This window comes from Sphaerodactylus townsendi, linkage group LG15 (genome assembly GCF_021028975.2).
Source record: "Sphaerodactylus townsendi isolate TG3544 linkage group LG15, MPM_Stown_v2.3, whole genome shotgun sequence".
Lineage (NCBI taxonomy): Eukaryota > Metazoa > Chordata > Lepidosauria > Squamata > Sphaerodactylidae > Sphaerodactylus > Sphaerodactylus townsendi.
Genome location: NC_059439.1, coordinates 35162031 through 35180357, shown reverse-complemented (window position 1 = coordinate 35180357; position 18327 = coordinate 35162031). Strand labels below are relative to the sequence as shown.

The following is an 18327-nucleotide window of genomic DNA, read 5'->3' as shown; positions in this document are numbered from 1 at the left end:
GCAAATTGAAGGGTTGTATGAATTGGGAAGCGAGACAGAAACGAGCTGCTTTGCAGGAGAGGGAGAACCAGGCCCTTGGATGAGAGAATTATGTATTGTATTCTGCCACTGGGGAAACTGACAAGGATGCCTTGCTGAATGATAAGGTGCCAAAATTCCACTCTGCCAGTTTCCTACATCTGTAAAAGGGGGACAAGAAGATACTCAGTCCTGAATGCAAATTCAAAGGGATGCAATCCTTTTGGTCTCTTTCTTTTGGTTTGGTGATTAGTGCAGTAATAATAAAGTGTGGGTTTTGTTTTTTTTTAACAAGCAAAGGCATCCACACCCCTCCCCATAATTTCTTGCCCTCCATATAAAATAACTGTAACCCATCCAAGATGGCTTCCTCAAATAGGTCGCTAACTTATTGCCTGACAGTTTGGAGATGGGAACGTATTAAAATGCGTAAAGCCGAAGCCCTGAGAGAGGGGGGGCTTTCTAACTATACATAGTCGCACGCGTATTGGCTTTTTTGACTTAACAACGCGCGGCTTCACGCGCGTCGTTAAAAATAAAACAGGCGTTCTGTTAGTCAGCCTGCCGACAGAGAGGCCCCCTCGCTCGCTTCCCTTTTCCTCCCGCCTCTCCCTCCCCCCCATTCTGCAGCGAGAGCCCGACTTCCTGGAAGGCTGTCTCAACCTACCTCGCTAGCTGGCCCCGCCTTCTGGCCTCATGGGCCCCGTCGCGGCCGGCGCTCGGCAGGAGCGGTGGGCGTGGCTTGGAGGGGCCTGAAGGAAGTTCGGTTGCACCGTCCATGCTCGGCTGCCTTGTTCTCTCTCTCTCTCTCCCTAGGAGAGGGGAGGGGGAGGAGAAAGTCGGTCCTTAAAGGGTGAGTCGGGGGTGGGGAGACCCCCAGGTAAGACCACGGGTTCCCCCCCCCTCTATATTTCCACATGTGGGGTTGGAGGAGAGGAAGGTTATTATTATGGGATGGCCCTTTCCTTTGCATGATGCAGGCCTAATGCAGAGGCGGTCCCCTCCCCCTCCCTTTCAGAGGTGGGGGGGGGGTCCATTAAAAATAATCTCCAGGAAATGAAATGCGGGAAACGCATCCATGTTATGCAGACCTGGGGTAGGAAGCCGGGGGTCTGTTGCATCCTGTATTTTCCCTCCCCCCCCACCCGTGAACACAATTGCAGTGGGTGGAAAACTGCATGCCGGTTGCAAGGGAAGGCGATGGTGACTGTCCTGATGGCAATTGGGTAGGGGCTTTCTTAAGGCAGGGAAGAAGAGACGGCCTGGTTCCCAGCGACGGTGATGGGGCAGGCGGGGGGTCCTGCATCCGTGTTGTTGCATCGGAACGGGGGTGGGGGGGGGGCATGCCTTTGCATTGCGCTGGCACGGGCTGGTGGCAAGGAGGTGGTAAGGACGGGGGCCACTGCTGTATCCATCCGTGCAGAAAGTTAGGGATGGCATTTCAAGGGGCGTGGATGGGGGGGAAGGAGGAGTGCCCTGTTTTTGCAACACGTGGTTCTGCCGTGGATTTCCCCCGTGCCACCGAACGCGCTTGTCCTGCTCCCACAACACTGTTGGTGTGCGTGATGGAAAGGCCCAAATGTCCTTTTCAAGTGTGTGTGTTTTTTTTGCTCTGCTTTAATCAAGTGGGAAGGTAGCCTGTAATGGCATTTAATTTGTGAATGGCTCCATTCTTCTCTTCTGGGTTCATCCTCCCCTCCACAACCGAATACCATTTGACCATGTCCTTTCCCCCCCCCCCCTCTTATTTTAATATCTCTTCGTAAGGAAGAGTACAGCACAAAGCCTTTTTTTTTTTCAGTCGACACAACCTTCTCCACCACAGTCTCTCCTTTGAGGGGCTGCCGACAAGGTCAAGAGGAAGCGTTGCCGGTTGCCCAGATGCTTAGGAAAGCTTCACCCTTCTGCCCCTTCTCTGCTGCCGAGACCGCTCCTCCGAAAGAGGAGGGGACTTCTTATGTGTAGTGTGTGTGTAAAGCACCGGCAAGTCACAGCTGACTTTTTTTCCCAGGCAAGAGACTAATCTAGGTGGTTTGCCCGTGCTTTCCTCTGCAGAGCGACCCTGGTATTCCTTTGACCTCCCATTCAATTGCTAACAAGAGCCAATCGTGCTCAGCTTCTGAGATCTGACAAGATAAAGCTAAGCTGGGCCGTCCAGGTCAGGGAATTCCCTTGAAAAAGCCATTTATGCCCTCCTATGCTGGCATGCTGACTAATGCTTTAAAAAAAAAAAAAGCATATTTGAGCAGTTAAAGCTTTTTCCTGCCTGTTATTTTCTCTGGAAAGCCGGTAGTTTCAGAAGGTAGCTGTGCCGGTCTGCAGCAGAGCAGCTGGATTTGAGTGAAAGCCTCAACCCTGGAAATCGTGTCGTTCTGTAATGTGTTCCTGGACTCGTGTATCTGGGAAACAGAATGGCTGTGGTTGAAACCTGTGTGATCGCGTACAAGTAAGGTTATTCTCCTGTTTTCTTTTTGTCAAACAGATGTTCTCGGGAAGAGGTGTGTCTGGCTTTCAGAAATACGTGTGATTTATGTGCCTCTCTTTCATTACTTGGTTGTGGCGTGTTAGGAAAGGTGTGAATTATAACCCACCCCATTTTGGAAAGGGAATGTTTTTTGTGTCATTGCTTTGGGTGAAATAGGTTTTCAGTAGTTTCAGAAGGGGGCCGTATTGGTCCTAATAGAACAGCTAGATTTGAGTCCAGTTGCACCGTACATGTGAATATGATTTTCCTGGTGTAAGCGTTTTGAGCCTTAATAACCCACTTGTCAAGTCCGCCGTTTCCACCTGCATGCTCTTGTGGTGAAATACAAGATTAAGCACAGCACTGTAGGTTTGTCTGAGAGCTGCGTGCTCTTGCGTGTGTGTCCCCAGAAGACTTGCTCATGTGTACTAGTTTTAGGCAGAGGCGTAGCCTATCTTCTGTGTGCCGTGTGTCATAGGTAGCAGCTATGTTTGGCCATGAATTTCAGGAATGGGTTTTCCGCAAGACAGTTCCTTTGTCCATGTTGTAGTGAAATCAAACGGGTTGTTAGGTCAGATGGCCTTAGGCTAATGGGCCCTGTTTTGTTTAGCTGACTCCTTGTTTCTGCAGTTGTGTGGGGTGCGGTGTAGTGTTTACAGTGTCATCCTAGGATCTAGGACAGGGGTAGGGAACCTGCGGCTCAAGAGCCGCTTGCGGCTCTTCTGCCCTTGCACTGTGGCTCCTTGAGCTGAGCCGCCGGCCCCATCCTTGCCCGCCCTTCAAGCAGCAGGGCAGGCGCACCAACTGCCCATGGTCGGCTGGGCCGCGCCACGGGCTTCCCCCCTCCCCGCCCCATTGGAGCGGGGCGGGCGCTTTCCCGGTGGCCGGCAAGGCCGAGCCGCCGGCTTCATCCTTGCCCGCCCTGCAGGCAGCAGGATGGGCGCATCCATGCGCTTCTCAGAATGAGCAGAGTAAAAGGTTAAAAAAAACCAATATATATAGTGTTATCTTTATTTTAAATGTCAAAAATTATTTGCTGCTCCAAGTGTTTTCTTTTCCCGTGGAAAATGGGTCCAAATGGCTCTTTGAGTGATAAAGGTTCCCTACCCCTGATCTAGGAGAACCAAGTTCGAGACCCCACTCTGGCATGGAAGTTTGCCGGGAGATCCAGTGTGGTATAGTGTTAAAGAGCAATGGACTCTAATCTGGAGAACCGGATTTGTTTCCCTGCTCCTCCACGTGAAGCCTGCTGGGCGACCTTGAACCAGACACAGCTCCTGAAGAATTCTCTTAGAGCATTGGTGGCGAACCTTTGGCACTCCAGATGTTATGGACTACAATTCCCATCAGCCCCTACAATTGGCCATGTTGGCAGGGGCTGATGGGAATTGTAGTCCTTAACATCTGGAGTGCCAAAGGTTCGCCACCATGGTCTTAGGCCCACCTATTTCACAAAGTGCCTGTTGTGAAGAGGAGACGGGAAGGCAATTGTAAGCAGCTATTAGACTCCTTAAAGGTAGAGAAAAGCGGGGTATAAAAGCCGACTCTTCTTTTGAGTGGCCCTGGGCCAGTTACTCCCTCTCAGCCTAACCTTGCAGGGTTGTTGTGAGGATAAAATATAGAAAGGAGAATTAACGTAATCCACCTTGGGTCTCCATTGGGGAGAAAGGTGGAGGTACAAATGAAGTAGTAAATAAGATGCTAGAGCTGGAAACTGAGGCAAAAATTCTAGAATGCAGGTTCTTGATGTATGTGGGGGAAGATCTAGGGGAATTTGGAAGAATGTTTCTGCTTCCTTCCACGGTTGACAGAAGGTGATAGTTTGGCATGGCAGTGTCGATCTGTCTTGGGGCTCTGGGGTAAAGCGGTACGTAAACCTCCACGAGGATCTGCTATGATGGCATATAATTATGGGATCTGTTTGATAAAATTTGGATGCGCCCAGCCAGTTTTACCTTTCTGCAGAGAAGGGATCCCCATCCCCTCGATATTTCTGTCATTATTTGGAATGACGTTTAGGATTTGGGGGTTGTGTAAGTAGAAGAAAATGGTTGATGGCTAACAGACAAGGTGCTGTGTCACACTACATAGTTTTATATGCTGTGTAGTTGTCGCTCTCTTGTTTCTAAACACCACCTGAGTCATGAGGGCTAGAACCGGGTTGCATTATAAATTTTGTCCTTGACACAGAGGTCCTTACAGCTCCAAATTTCTGTGCATCGCCTTACGCTGGTTCTACAGAACTCAAAATCCGTATTTAACTTTTTAAAATTTTATTTCGATTTCAATCTTGCCCTAACCTTAGAGATGCCTCCTGAAAATGTGGAGTAGCAGATCCCAATCTTTATTGACTTCAAGGAACCAAACAATTTAAATAGGGAATTTAAATAGGGAATTAACTCCTATCACCCCAAAATAAGAAATGTTGAAACCATCCTTTTTCTTGTTTCTTGTCCTTCTCCAAAGGAAGGGTGAGAAGTAAAACTATCCCACCTTCCACTTTCGCCTTGTAGATTTTGGGTGCCAATAATAGCCGTTTGGATGCTTGTAGGGGAAGGGGGTTAATGGTTAGAGATTCTACCTAAACATCAGGAAAAACTTCCTGACCTTCAGGGCTGTTCGACAGTGGAACCTTTGGAGTGTGGTGGAGTCTCCTTCTTTGGAGGTTTTTAAAGAGAGGCTGGATGGCCATCTGACAGGAGTCCTTTGATTCTGTGTTCCTGCATGGCAGGGGGTTGGACTTGATGGCCCCCCAACTCTATGATCCTATGAAAATGGCACCCTAGGATTATGCACTGGTTGGCATAACGGGCACACCTGGTCCCAGATAAACACAAACAAGGGTTAGAATCTTCTATTTGGTCACTCAGTGGCCCTGTCTTGTAATTTTTCAAGGTCACTAAGGGTATTTTTCCCCCCTCCCCAGAAAACAGAGCTGATTTGAATGTCTCAATCTCAGTTTTTTGAGCAAAGACCAACATACGCAATTAAAACTCTGCTTAACATTTTTGACCAAAATTCTGATTCTGGCTCCCAGCCATATGTACTGAAATACAGGGAGTCTGACCTGAAAACTCTGGTGAGGGTGAACTGAGCCAGAAGCTGAGCATGTAACTGGATTGGGCTAAGAAAGGGGAAAATGGTCATGTTAGTTCAAAGGACTGATTCAGCTTCTGTGGTTTGGCAGTGGTCAGTCAGATACCTCTGAGGGAGGTCAGAAGCAAGGCATGATGGGAATATCCATTCCATCTTGTCGATCCTCAGCAGCTGTTGATCAGGTTCCATTGTAATAGCTGGTGTTGATTAGTGGGCGGGTTCTAGAAGAAAATCTGTATGGAGACCATTTCGAGACTTTAGGTGACAAGAGCAACCTGTTTATCACGCACAGAGTACACAACAGTAATCACTGATTCCAGTAGAGGTTATCAAGTGGGGGAAAAAATTGGATTGGAGGTGAAGCTCTCAAGATCTCTTGACTGAATTTGATAGATGTTGGTTTGAAGGTGTTTTCAAGTTGCCCTAGCCTAGGGGTTCCTGAATGGCGACTACCACTAGGACAACAACCTCAGCTGATCTGTCCCATAGTCGCTGAATCTTGAGTTTCAAACCATGGTATCTAGTGACATCATCATCATCATCGTTGTTGTTGTTTGGTATCACAGCTACTAGTTCAGGGGTAGGGAACCTGCGGCTCTCCAGATGTTCAGGAACTACAATTCCCATCAGCCCCTACCAGCATGGCCAATTGGCCATGCTGACAGAGGCTGATGGGAATTGTAGTTCCTGAACATCTGGAGAGCCGCAGGTTCCCTACCCCTGTACTAGTTCTTTAGCTGGTTGTTGGCTTTTCATTGCAGTTCAAGCCTCAGTCAGTGACTCACAATGTATTAATGTATTGATGTAGTATCCTTGCGGATTCCAGCAGGGCTGCCCTCTGAACCCGACAAGTGTTGATTTTGTTGATTTGAAGATGCTTCAAGTGCCGTCCAAGTATTTTCGGAATGGCGCCTAGAGTGCTGGTTTCCACTGGCACGACCTCAGCTGGTCTGCACCACAGTCCCCAAATCTCGATCTTCAAATCGTGATATTTGGTGACCTTCTCGTGTTCTTTTTCATGGATCCTCCTATCGCCAGGTATTGCTTTGCCAATGATGGTCACCAGTGGCATAATGGTTAAGAGCAGGTGCATTCTAATCTGGAGGAACCGGGTTTGATTCCCCGTTCTGCCGCCTGAGCTGTGGAGGCTTATCTGGGGAATTCAGATTGGCCTGTACACTCCCACACACGCCAGCTGGGTGACCTTGGGCTAGTCACAGCTTTCCGGAGCTCTCTCAGCCCCACCTACCTCACAGGGTGCTTGTTGTGAGGGGGGAAGGGCAAGGAGATTGTAAGCCCCTTTGAGTCTCCTACAGGAGAGAAAGGGGAGATATAAATCCAAACTCTTCTTCTCCTTCTTGTCCTCGATCGCTGTAATGTCCGCTGCATAACGTGCCAACCCTTTGGCCTTTTGGATTCAAAAGTCCCGCGAGATCTTGACCTTCTCATTTTCCGTGACTTTCTCTGGACAATGTTTCCACCGGTTCGTAGTTGTCCTAATGTCGTTGTTACTGGCTACTCTTCCTCATGTGGGCTCGAGGTGAGGTCAGGTTCTGGGATCAGATGTACGGAACAGTGTTAACTTGTAAGCAGTGGTGTAGGAGGTTAAGAGCAGATGTATCTAATCTGGAGGAACCGGGTTTGATTCCCAGCTCTGCCGCCTGAGCTGTGGAGGCTCACCTGGGGAATTCAGATCAGCCTGTGCACTCCCACACACGCCAGCTGGGTGACCTTGGGCTAGTCACAGCTTCTCGGAGCTCTCTCAGCCCCACCTACCTCACAGGGTGTTTGTTGTGAGGGGGAAGGGCAAGGAGACTGTAAGCCCCTTTGAGTCTCCTGCAGGAGAGAAAGGGGGGATATAAATCCAAACTCTTCTTCTTTTCTTCTAAAAGCCATTCCCTCTTTTTTCAAGGCGATTTAGATGGCCCAACGCTAGCCCGGTCTTTAAGCTGGATAGGCCGTGGTTAGTACTCGGATGGGATGCTATCAGGGAAGTCCAGCGTTGCTACACAGAGGCTCAAATCACCTCTGTTCGCCTCTGGCCTTGAAAACCCAACAGGTCCACATAAAGCATCGTTCATTGATCAGGCAGACGTTAATGCTTTTGTGAAACATGAATTGGGCAGGAAGGGAGCGTTGGTTTTTCCTCTAGAAGGGATGCTCTCCTCTCAACACTTTTATTTGGAAAGGAGTTGCCTTCTGAGGTCAGGGAAAATACATTACATTTCAGGGGTGACATTCACTTCCGTCCTTAACGCTCAGCCATTGAGAGTCACCCCCCACCCCAAGAAGAAAAAACACTGTGTAGTTCAGAGTAGATTTCTCTCTATGGAAGGATGCAAATGAATGCATGGGGGGGGGGGCGTGCGGAAGAGAGGGTGCCGCTGCTCCATTCTGCTCTGCAGTGAAGCGGAGGCAGGGGGGGGGGGGGGGGGGGGGGGGGGGGCTGGGGAGGTCAAAGATACCAAGCGGGGGCTGGTGGCAGAATCCTGGATCGGGAAGGTGCAGATGGCTTCAGAAGAACGGGGAAGGGTAGCAGCGGTACCCAGAATGAAGAAAAAAACAGCAACAGGAAGAGGTTTTGGAGTTCGGGACTGGGTGCTGGCATGGGGGAGGAAGTCCTCAGGGTCACAAGGGGCTGGCTGTGGGTGGGGGGCGGTGAAGGAGGTGGGAATGGGGGGGGGGGAGAAACGGAGTACGAGGCTGTGCAGGCAGGCCGGCCGGCAGGTAGGTGGGATGAAAAGACGCCAGTGTTGGGTTTCAGGATGCGGAGCAGAAGGGGCCGGAAAGAGGGGGTGCCCGGGAGGGTAGAGAATGCAGACTTGTGGCAGAGGGAAGCAAAAGACATATGTGTGTGTGGGGGGGGCGGGGGGCTGGCAAAGGCCGGAGAGGAGATGGAAAAGGAGGTAGACCATTTGGCAGGTGTGGTTTGGCCCACCTGTGCCTGGCATCCCTGGGGTGGCAGAGGTGTAGGAAAGGGGAGAAGCCATGGCCCACAACTGCATACAGAAAGTGGGGCAGGGTGGCATCTAACTGGGCCAGGTCATGGAAGAGGGAGGTCAGTGTGTATCACGGAAGAGGAGGTCAGTTCTAGCACCTCTTCCAGCTCTTCATGGAGGGGAAGCCGACTTCTGATTATTATTTTTTTCCAACTGAGAGCCAAGGGTGACTTTGTGTTTCAGAGGCTTCTCATGTGTCCTGGGGCTTCAACCCCCATGCCATTCATTCTTTCTCTCCAGGCCAGTGCTATTCCTTCCAACGAAAGTCAACCGCCTTTCCTTCTGGGTCTCCCCCCACCTTATGCACATATGACATAGGTGTCAAACTCGCAGCCCTCCAGATGTTATGGACTACAGTTCCCACAATCCCCTGCCGGCATCATGTTGATGGGAGCTGTAGTCCATAACATCTGGAGGGCCGCGAGTTTGACACCTGTGACATATGAGGTTTTTGGTAACATGCTGATGAAACATAATGGTTGCGCCGATCAGGGGCTCTGTGGTGGAATCCCTGCTTGGCGTGTGGCAGGTGCCGGGTTCGATTTCTGACACCTCCGGGTACAAGATTTCGGGAAAGATCTTTCAATGCCGGAGGGAGCCGCTTCCAAGTCAGAGTCGACAATACGGGGCGAGTTGGATACAGGGAAGTCGTCACAGGGCCAATTGAAAGACAGATCGTAGAGCTGTTACAATTCGTACGCTCTCGGCGTTTGTAGTTTTTTGGGCGGGCAGGACTGCACTGAAATTGACAAGGGACGAAATAAAAAAAATTCAAAAGCGGCACAGGGCTTGTGAATCAGTACGCAGGGCGTGGGGCTTCGTGTGTACGTGGGATCTTCTCATTTTGCACCTTGTAAAACGTACTGACTCATTTCACCGTAGAATCGCCCGTGAGAGCCCTGCTCGGGTCTGCTTTCCCTGATTTGAGAATCGGGAACACGCAACACGAAGCTGCTACACGCCAAAATAGACTTATAGTCCGTTAAGGTCATTCGTCTGCATACTCAAGTCAATGTCTTTCACATCCACTGTAGCCTGGTCCTTTAACTCGAGGTGCCAGTTTTGGGCACCTTCTGTATGCAAAGCAAAAACTCTGCAGTTAAAGCACAGCCCCAGTGGTCTGCCAGTTAAATCAGCTCTGTGCAGGCTTGGGTGCAAATTCCTATTCAGCCAAGAAGCTCACTTGAGTCAGTCAGTGGTTTCTTCAACGCAGGCCACATCACAAGGTTGTTGTAAAAGTAGAGTAGAGGCCGCTGTGAGTTTCCCGAGCTGCGTGGCCATGGTCCAGTAGTTTTTGCTCCTAGCGGTTCGCCCGCATCTACGACTGGCATCTTCAGAAACCTATGGTAAGATGTGGCGTCTCAGTAGGACTTGCCTCTGAAGATGCCAGCCACGGATGCGGGCGAAATGGCGGGAGCAAAGACTCCCAGACCACAGTGCGGGAAAACACACAACAGCTGGGTCGTTCCCGCTGTGAAAACCTTCAACAATACATGAAGTACAGGCATAGAGAATGTTGACCCTGAACCTTTTTTTTTTTTTTGGGGGGGGATGTCTAAAATGATTTGGATGTGGTTAGTGTTCCTCTTGGAGCAGCAGTGGCGTAGGAGGTTAAGAGCTCATGTATCTAATCTGGAGGAACCGGGTTTGATTCTCCGCTCTGCCACCTGAGCTGTGGAGGCTTATCTGGGGAATTCAGATTAGCCTGTGCACTCCCACACATGCCAGCTGGGTGACCATGGGCTAGTCACAGCTTCTTGGAGCTCTCTCAACCCCACCCACCTCACAGGGTGTTTGTTGTGAGGGGAGAAGGGCAAGGAGATTGTAAGCCCCTTTGAGTCTCCTGCAGGAGAGAAAGGGGGGATATAAATCCAAACTCTTCTTCTTCTTCTCTTTCCAAAAATTAATTTGAAAAGTCTTTTTTTTTTTTGGTCTTGTCTCACTGTCCCTCCCCTCCTCCCCACCCCCCAGAGCCCATCCAAATATTCCAAAGTAGGATGTGGCCTTCAACTATACGACTATACTATAATGGGGTGTGTGTGGAATTTTAGTTTTGAATTTTCTCCTCTTTTTTTTTTTAAAAAAAATCCCCTTTTTAGATCTTATCCTTTTCCAGAATGATGCTTTCGCCGTTTTACGGTTCTGGGTGGGGCGGCAGCGTACGAGCGAGACATCTTCAGGCTTTATCGAAAGGTGCTGTGGATTTATCAACATGAACGTTGATGTAGAGGCGAGGGGCCGTGGCTCAGTGGAAGAGCCTCTGCTCCAGATGCAGAAAGTCCGAGGTTCAATTCCAGCCATCTCCAGTTGAAAGGGTCATAGTAGCAGTTGACATGAGAAACCTCTACCTGAGACCTCAGAGAGCTGAAACGCGTAGCGTCGTCCTTTAGCGAAGCAGGGAGGGTTTGTAGGATTTGTATTCGAGTTGTAGTTTTAAAAAACCATTCAGGGTTTGGATTTCCCAACAGGCGGAAGGTATGTTTCTAGATCTCGTTGGGCACAACGGTCCGGCGAGGTTGGCCCTGTTTTCGTTTTGCACGGTGGGAGGGACCCAAGCCTGAATCTCCAGGGTAGTGTGGTGTGCCCATGTGCAGAACATGTGGTTGCATTTCCCGGTTTAGCCCAGTCTCGTCCGGTCTCAGACACTTAAGCAGGGTCTTTGCCCGTGAAAGTTGACTGGAGAAGGCAGCGGACAACAATGGTCTCTTGTGCCACCCTCTCCGATGCCTCCAGGAAGTTCTCCTGACCGAAATGGGAAATCGGCCCATTGTCTCCAGCAGACATTGTCTTCGGTTTTCTGTCAGGCCTTAGAGCATAGGTGTCAAACTCAGGCCCTCCAGATGTTCATGGACTACCATTCCCAGCAGCCCCTGCTAGCATGGCCAGTTGGCCCTGCTGGCATAGGCTGATGAGAATTGTAGTCCATGAACGCCTGGAGGGCCTGAGTTTGACCCCTGTTCCTTAGAGGATGCCATGCCTAGCCCTGATAGCTCGACCTCTAGAGATTGACCCTGGCTGCAAGAAATGTTGAAGCGACACCTTCAACAGCAGCAGTGGCGTAGGAGGTTAAGAACTCGTGTACCTAATCTGGAGGAACCGGGTTTGATTCCCAGCTCTGCCGCCTGAGCTGTGGAGGCTTATCTGGGGAATTCAGATTAGCCTGTGCACTCCCACACACGCCAGCTGGGTGACCTTGGGCTAGTCACAGCTTCTCGGAGCTCTCTCAGCCCCACCTACCTCACAGCGTGTTTGTTGTGAGCGGGGAAGGGCAAGGAGTTTGTCAGCCCCTTTGAGTCTCCTGCAGGAGAGAAAGGGGGGATATAAATCCAAACTCCTCCTCCTCTTCTTCTTCTTCTTCATCCCTCCGCCGGGGCTCACGTTTAGGAATCTGATTATTTTCCAAATTAAATTACTCGAGCGATGCCCCGTGCCTACTGATGTGTTTGTATTTTCCCCGCCCAGTTGGGAGCTGACCTCAAAAACCGCCAAGGGAAGAGAACTGTGGAGCGAGCATATTTGTAAAAGTTTTTCTTCAGACTGGGTGATCATAAAATATGACCACAGTGCGTTTGGTAGCGGGTGGAATGCCGGCGTCTGGGGTGATGGGAAGTGAATGGGTGTGTGAAGATGGGGCTTGTAAGAAGCAGTGCATTCTGGGAAGTTCAAGGCGGGTTCTTTCTCATGCAAGCGCTGTCCGTTTTCCTTCTCCTGCTTCCAGCCATTTCCAGGCCACCTGCTATGCCTTGAGGGTTAACCCTGCCTGAGTGTGTCGCTCCGGGGACTGAGCTGCTGCTGGAGTCGGGGAGGAGAACTCCCGGAAAAACCCCTCCCCACCTCGGGAGCCGGTCTCTTTGCCCCCTCGACATGGCGGATCCCATCATGGACCTCTTTGACGACCCCAATCTTTTTGGCTTGGACTCGTTGACCGACGAGAGCTTCAGCCAGGGGGCCCCCGACCCCATCGAGGAGGCCCTGGGGCTCCCTGGCGGGGCTTTGGACTCTTTGGCAAGCGGGTCCAAAGAACAGCAGCCCGCCTCGCAGGCAGAGTCTGCTCAGACCCTGGCCCTCCCGGACTCACAATCGGAGGCGGCGCCCGAGTTGCCTCAACAGGACCAACCGGGGCTCCTGCAGGCCCCTCAAGACCAGGAGGTCCTCAGCCAAGGCAACCCGTTCATGGGCGTCTCTTCCGCCGCCACCACCACCACCACTGTAGTACCCTCTTCCTCCACCGGGGGCCAGCAAGCGGCAGGCCCTCCCGCGGCCCCGAAGATCGTCATCCTGAAGGCTCCCGCGGGCGGCTCGATGACGGGGGCCCACGTGGCCCAGATTCAAGCCCAGCCCATCGGGGCAGCCAACGGGGGCAAAGTGACCTTCGCCAAGGTGCTGACGGGCACCCCGCTGCGGCCGGGGGTTTCGATCGTTTCGGGCAACGCGGTGCTGGCCACCAAAGTCTCCCCCGGGGCCGGGGCCCCCGCGACGCTGCATCGTTTCGTTCAGCCCGGCCGGCCCGTCAAGCAGCTGGTGTTGCAGCCCATCAAGAGCCAGCCGAGCGGGACCACGGGGGCGGTGCCGCTGAAGCCGGCCGTGACGCTGACGTCGACCCCCGCGCAGGTGAGCTTCCCGGTTGGGAGCAGTGGGCAGGTGGGGTAAACAAATAAACACGGGATTGTTTAATTGTGTATTCAGTATGAAATATTCATTGTGCACAAAATAATCACAGGGGCTTCAGCTCATGGGGCAATTGCTTAAGTGGTTTTCTAGACAAGACATGAGCACAGGTGGTTTGTTTATTTCTGTAGATTTGTTTCCCACCCATTACCAGAGTCCCTTCCTCTGCAGAGATGTCTCTGGTGGTCTCCCATCCCAAGTACCGATCCTGCTTAGTTTCCAAGATCTGAAGAGCTTGGATTAGTCTGGTCTGTTCAGGTGGCCCATTAATCCCGGATAACAGTACAGCCTTGGGAATGTTGTCCTTAGAACGTTGTCCTTAGAATGTTGTCTTTGGAATGTTGTCCTTAGAATCATAGAGTTGGAAGAGGCCCCGAGGGCCATCAAGTCCAACCCCCTGCAATGCAGGAGCACACAATCCAAGCACTCCTGACAGGTGGCCATCCAGCCTCTTTTTAAAAACCTCAGAAGAAGGAGACTCCACCACACTCCAAGGTAGTGCATTCCACCATCGAACAGCCCTTACTGTCAGGAAGTTTTTCCTGATGTTTAGGTGGAATCTCTTTTCCTTCACCTTGAACCCATTAGTCCTGGTCCTGATCTCTGGAGCAGCAGAAAACAAGCTCGCTCCCTCACCAACATGACATCCCTCCAGATATCCAAACATGGCTATCATGTCATCTCTTAACCTTCTCTTCAGCAAACTACCTTCTCTTCACCAAACCTCTACAGCAGTGACGGCTAACCTTTTTGAGACCGAGTGCGCAAACTGCAACCCAAAACCCACTTATTTATCGCAAAGTGCCAACACGGCAGTTTAACCTGAATACTGAGGTTTTAGTTTAGAAAAAATGGTTGGCTCCGAGGCGTGCGTTAAGCTTGGTAGTAGTTGTTGGCTTTGCTTTGAAGCAACCATGCAACTCTTCCAACTGGTGAATCACGACCCTAGGAGGGTTTACTCAGAAGCAAGCCACATTGCCAGCAACCGAGCTTACTCCCAGGTAAAGGATTGCGCTTTAGTTCTTTGCATGAAAATCAGTGGGGTTTAACAGCGCTTAACAGGGTTACCTACACTGCTTCCCCAAAACTAGGTATTAGGTTTAATGCTAATAATCAAGCCCAGCGGCCCAGGCCAGCCTAGATGTGTGTGGGGGGGGGGGGGGCGATTTCCCGCCCACATGATGAACTCTGTTTGTGCGGGCCCACAGAGAGTGATCTCTCTTTTCTCTCTTTCTCACAATACTAGAACCAGGGGGCATTCATTGAAAATACTGGGCGGAAGAATTAGGACTCATAAAAGGAAACACTTCTTCACGCAACTTGTGATTGGTGTTTGGAATATGCTTCCACAGGAGGTGGTGATGGCCACTAACCTGGATAAAAGGGGCTTGGACAGATTTATGGAGAAGTCGATCTATGGCTACCAATCTTGATCCTCTTTGATCTGAGATTGCAAATGCCTTAGCAGACCAGGTGCTCGGGAGCAACAGCCGCAGAAGGCCATTGCTTTCACATCCTGCGTGTGAGCTCCCAAAGGCACCTGGTGGGCCACTGCGAGTAGAAGAGAGCTGGACTAGATCCAGCTGGCTTGTTCTTATGTTCTTATGATCTGAGTGCCACCTCTGGCACCCGTGCCATAGTTTCGCCATCACTGCTCCACAGCATGCTTAGGAATCTGTTTCCAGATTAGCACTTCTTTGTCAGTCGGTTGATTTGTCTGTCGTCCAGAGCAGCGTAAGCCTCTTTCCTGCACGGGCGTTGGAAGCGCACTTGAAATGATCTCTCCTTCCCTTTCCTCGCCTGTAGGGGGAGTCCAAGCGCATCACTCTGGTCCTCCAACAGCCCCCAGGTGGGGGAGGCCCGCCGGGGCAGCGCCACGTCGTCCTGGGCAGCCTGCCGGGCAAGATCGTGCTGCAGGGGAACCAGCTGGCTGCCCTGAGCCAGGCCAAGGGGACCCCGGGCCAGCCAGCCAAGGTGGTCACCATCCAGCTCCAGGTCCAGCAGCCCGGCCAACAGCAGCCCCCACAACTAGGGGGGCAGCCTGGTACCCAGAAAATTCAGATTCTGCAGCAGCCGCCAGCTAGCACCTCAGGCCCGCAGGCCCCGCTGAGTGTCTCCTCTGTGCAGCAAGCCCAGGTCATGGGGGGCACGGGACAGAGAGTGACGGTGCCTCTCAAGGTCGTGTTGCAGCCGCAGGTAAGGGTGGCCGCATTTGCCGGGACGTCTTCATTTAAGGAGAAGAAGAAGAGTTTGGATTTATATCCCCCCTTTCTCTCCTGCAGGAGACTCAAAGGGGCTGACAATCTCCTTGCCCTTCCCCCCTCACAACAAACACCCTGGGAGGTGGGTGGGGCTGAGAGAGCTCCGAGAAGCTGTGACTAGCCCAAGGGCACCCAGCTGGCGTGTGTGGGAGTGCCCAGGCTAATCTGAATTCACCAGATAAGCCTCCACATAGCTCTGTAGGGCGGTGCAGAGCTGGGAATCAAACCTGGTTCCTCCAGATTAGATACCACGTAGCTCTTAACCTCCCAGCAATACACCACTGCTGCTCCACTAACCTCTCTCCTACACCACTCCTACCCAAGCTACAACCGCGAGGTAGAGGGTGTAGTGGGCCGATTTGCCGGGACGTCTTCATTTAAGAAGAAGAAGAAGAGTTTGGATTTATATCCCCCCTTTCTCTCCTGCAGGAGACTTAAAAGGGGCTGACAATCTCCTTGCCCTTCCCCCCTCACAACAAACACCGTGTGAGGTGGGTGGGGCTGAGAGAGCTCCGAGAAGCTGTGACTAGCCCCAGGTCACCCAGCTGGCGTGTGTGGGAGTGCCCAGGCTAATCTGAATTCCCCAGATCAGCCTCCACAGCCTTCCCCAGATAAGCCTCCACAGCTCAGGCGGCAGAGCTGGGAATCAAACCCGGTTCCTCCAGATTAGATACACGAGCTCTTAACCTCCTACACCACTGCTGCTCCACTTAACCTCCTACACCACTTACCTGCTACAACCGCAGGTAAGGGTAGCCGCATTTGCGGAGACATCTTCATTTAAGAAGAAGAAGAAGAGTTTGGATTTATATCCCCCCTTTCTCTCCTGCAGGAGACTTAAAAGGGGCTGACAATCTCCTTGCCCTTCCCCCCTCACAACAAACACCCTGTGAGGTGGGTGGGGCTGAGAGAGCTCCGAGAAGCTGTGACTAGCCCCAGGTCACCCAGCTGGCGTGTGTGGGAGGGCACAGGCTAATCTGAATTCCCCAGATCAGCCTCCACAGCCTTCCCCAGATAAGCCTCCACAGCTCAGGCGGCAGAGCTGGGAATCAAACCCGGTTCCTCCAGATTAGATACACGAGCTCTTAACCTCCTACACCACTGCTGCTCCACTTAACCTCCTATTAATTCAATTACCTGCTACAACCAGAGAGGGTAGTCAGATTTATGGAGACATCTTCATTTAAGAAGAAGAAGAAGAGTTTGGATTTATATCCCCCCTTTCTCTCCTGCAGGAGACTGAAAAGGGGCTGACAATCTCCTTGCCCTTCCCCCCTCACAACAAACACCCTGTGAGGTGGGTGGGGCTGAGAGTTCTGAACTGTGACTGTACTCCAAAGTCACCTAGCCATGCGGTGTGGGAGGGCACAGGTTAACTTGAATTCCCTGATCACCTGCACAGCCTTCCCCAGATAAGCCTCCACAGCTCAGGCGGCAGAGCTGGGAATCAAACCCGGTTCCTCCAGATTAGATACACGAGCTCTTAACCTCCTACGCCACTGCTGCTCCACTTAACCTCCTACACCACTTACCTGCTACAACCGCAGGTAAGGGTAGCCGCATTTGCGGAGACATCTTCATTTAAGGATGTCTTGGGATGTTGTGTCATGGCGGACAGAGCTCAGTTTACCGTTAGGGCTATGTGTGCGGGGCCAATTTTTCAGAAGCATAAGGAAGTTGTACATTAGGCGTTGCTGGAGAATCTCAATTTCATTCAGGGGTGGGGAACAAGGAACCAAGCGGAAAACTATCAAAGGTTCCATATAAAGTTGGGGTTTTTTGGCCTCGCGATAAACTTTTTGCATGCTTTGTTTTGCAACGAAAAATCTTGTTACGCTGAGAGCCAGTGCGGTGTGGTGGTTAAGAGCCAGTGGATTCTAATCTGGAGAACCGGGTTTGATTCCCCACTCCTCCACCTGAGTGGCAGAGGCTTATCTAGTCAACCAGATGTGTTTCCGCACTCCTGGGTGGCCTTGGGCTAGTCACAGTTCTGTCAGAACTCTCTGGCTCATTCCGCACATGCAGAATAATGCACTTTCAAACTGCTTTCAGTGCTCTTTGAAGCTGTGCGGAATGGCAAAATCCACTCGCAAACAGTTGTGAAAGTGGTTTGAAAATGGATTATTTTGCATGTGCGGAAGGGGCCTCTCAGTCCCACCTTCCTCACAAGGTGTCTGTTGTGGGGAGAGGAAGGGAAAGGAGCTTGTATGCCACCTTACAGGAGAGATATGAATCCAAACTCCTCTTTTTCGTCTTCTAAATAAGAGAGCAATTACTTAAATATCAAAAATATGAATGTAATTAGATAAACAAGGTAGATACTGTATTGTCGAAGACTTTCACGGCCAGAATCACTTGGGTGCTGTGTGGTTTCCGGGCTGTATGGCCGTGTTCTAGCAGCATTCTCTCCTGACGTTTCGCCTGCATCTGTGGCTGGCAGATCCTCTGAAGATGCCAGCCACAGATGCAGGCGAAATGTCAGGAGAGAATGCTGCTAGAACACGGCCATACAGCCCAGAAGCCACACAGCACCCCAAGGGAGATACTTTCGGAAGATAGCAGCGTTGAACTGTTGCAAGCTGGATTTGAGTCCAGGATCATCTTTGAGAGCTTTTCAAGGTATAAGCTCTGATGAAGGATCTCAAGGATCCATTTTCGTCGACCATCAGTTAACCTGCAGGAGACAAGCGACTAGTTTAAGAGCACATAAGCATCCTCAAAGACCGATGAATGTTTTGGTACAAAGTTGACACGAATACTTACTTCCTAAAAGATTAACTGGATAGGCTCAAAGGATGTTTTAAAAGGCACGTCTTGTAAG

The 18327-nt window shown here is 51.2% G+C and overlaps 1 protein-coding gene across 1 annotated transcript in view; it reads left to right on the top strand.

The window, feature by feature from the left end:
* The first annotated feature begins 741 nt into the window (after nucleotides 1-741).
* The window catches only part of CHD8 (chromodomain helicase DNA binding protein 8), a 66524-nt gene continuing 48938 nt past the window's right edge, over nucleotides 742-18327 (top strand). The window contains 3 exon segments of the mRNA XM_048517147.1: nucleotides 742-871; nucleotides 12296-13188; nucleotides 15052-15441. Coding sequence (XP_048373104.1) covers nucleotides 12442-13188; nucleotides 15052-15441 — 1137 coding nt within the window. The 5' untranslated portion in view covers nucleotides 742-871; nucleotides 12296-12441.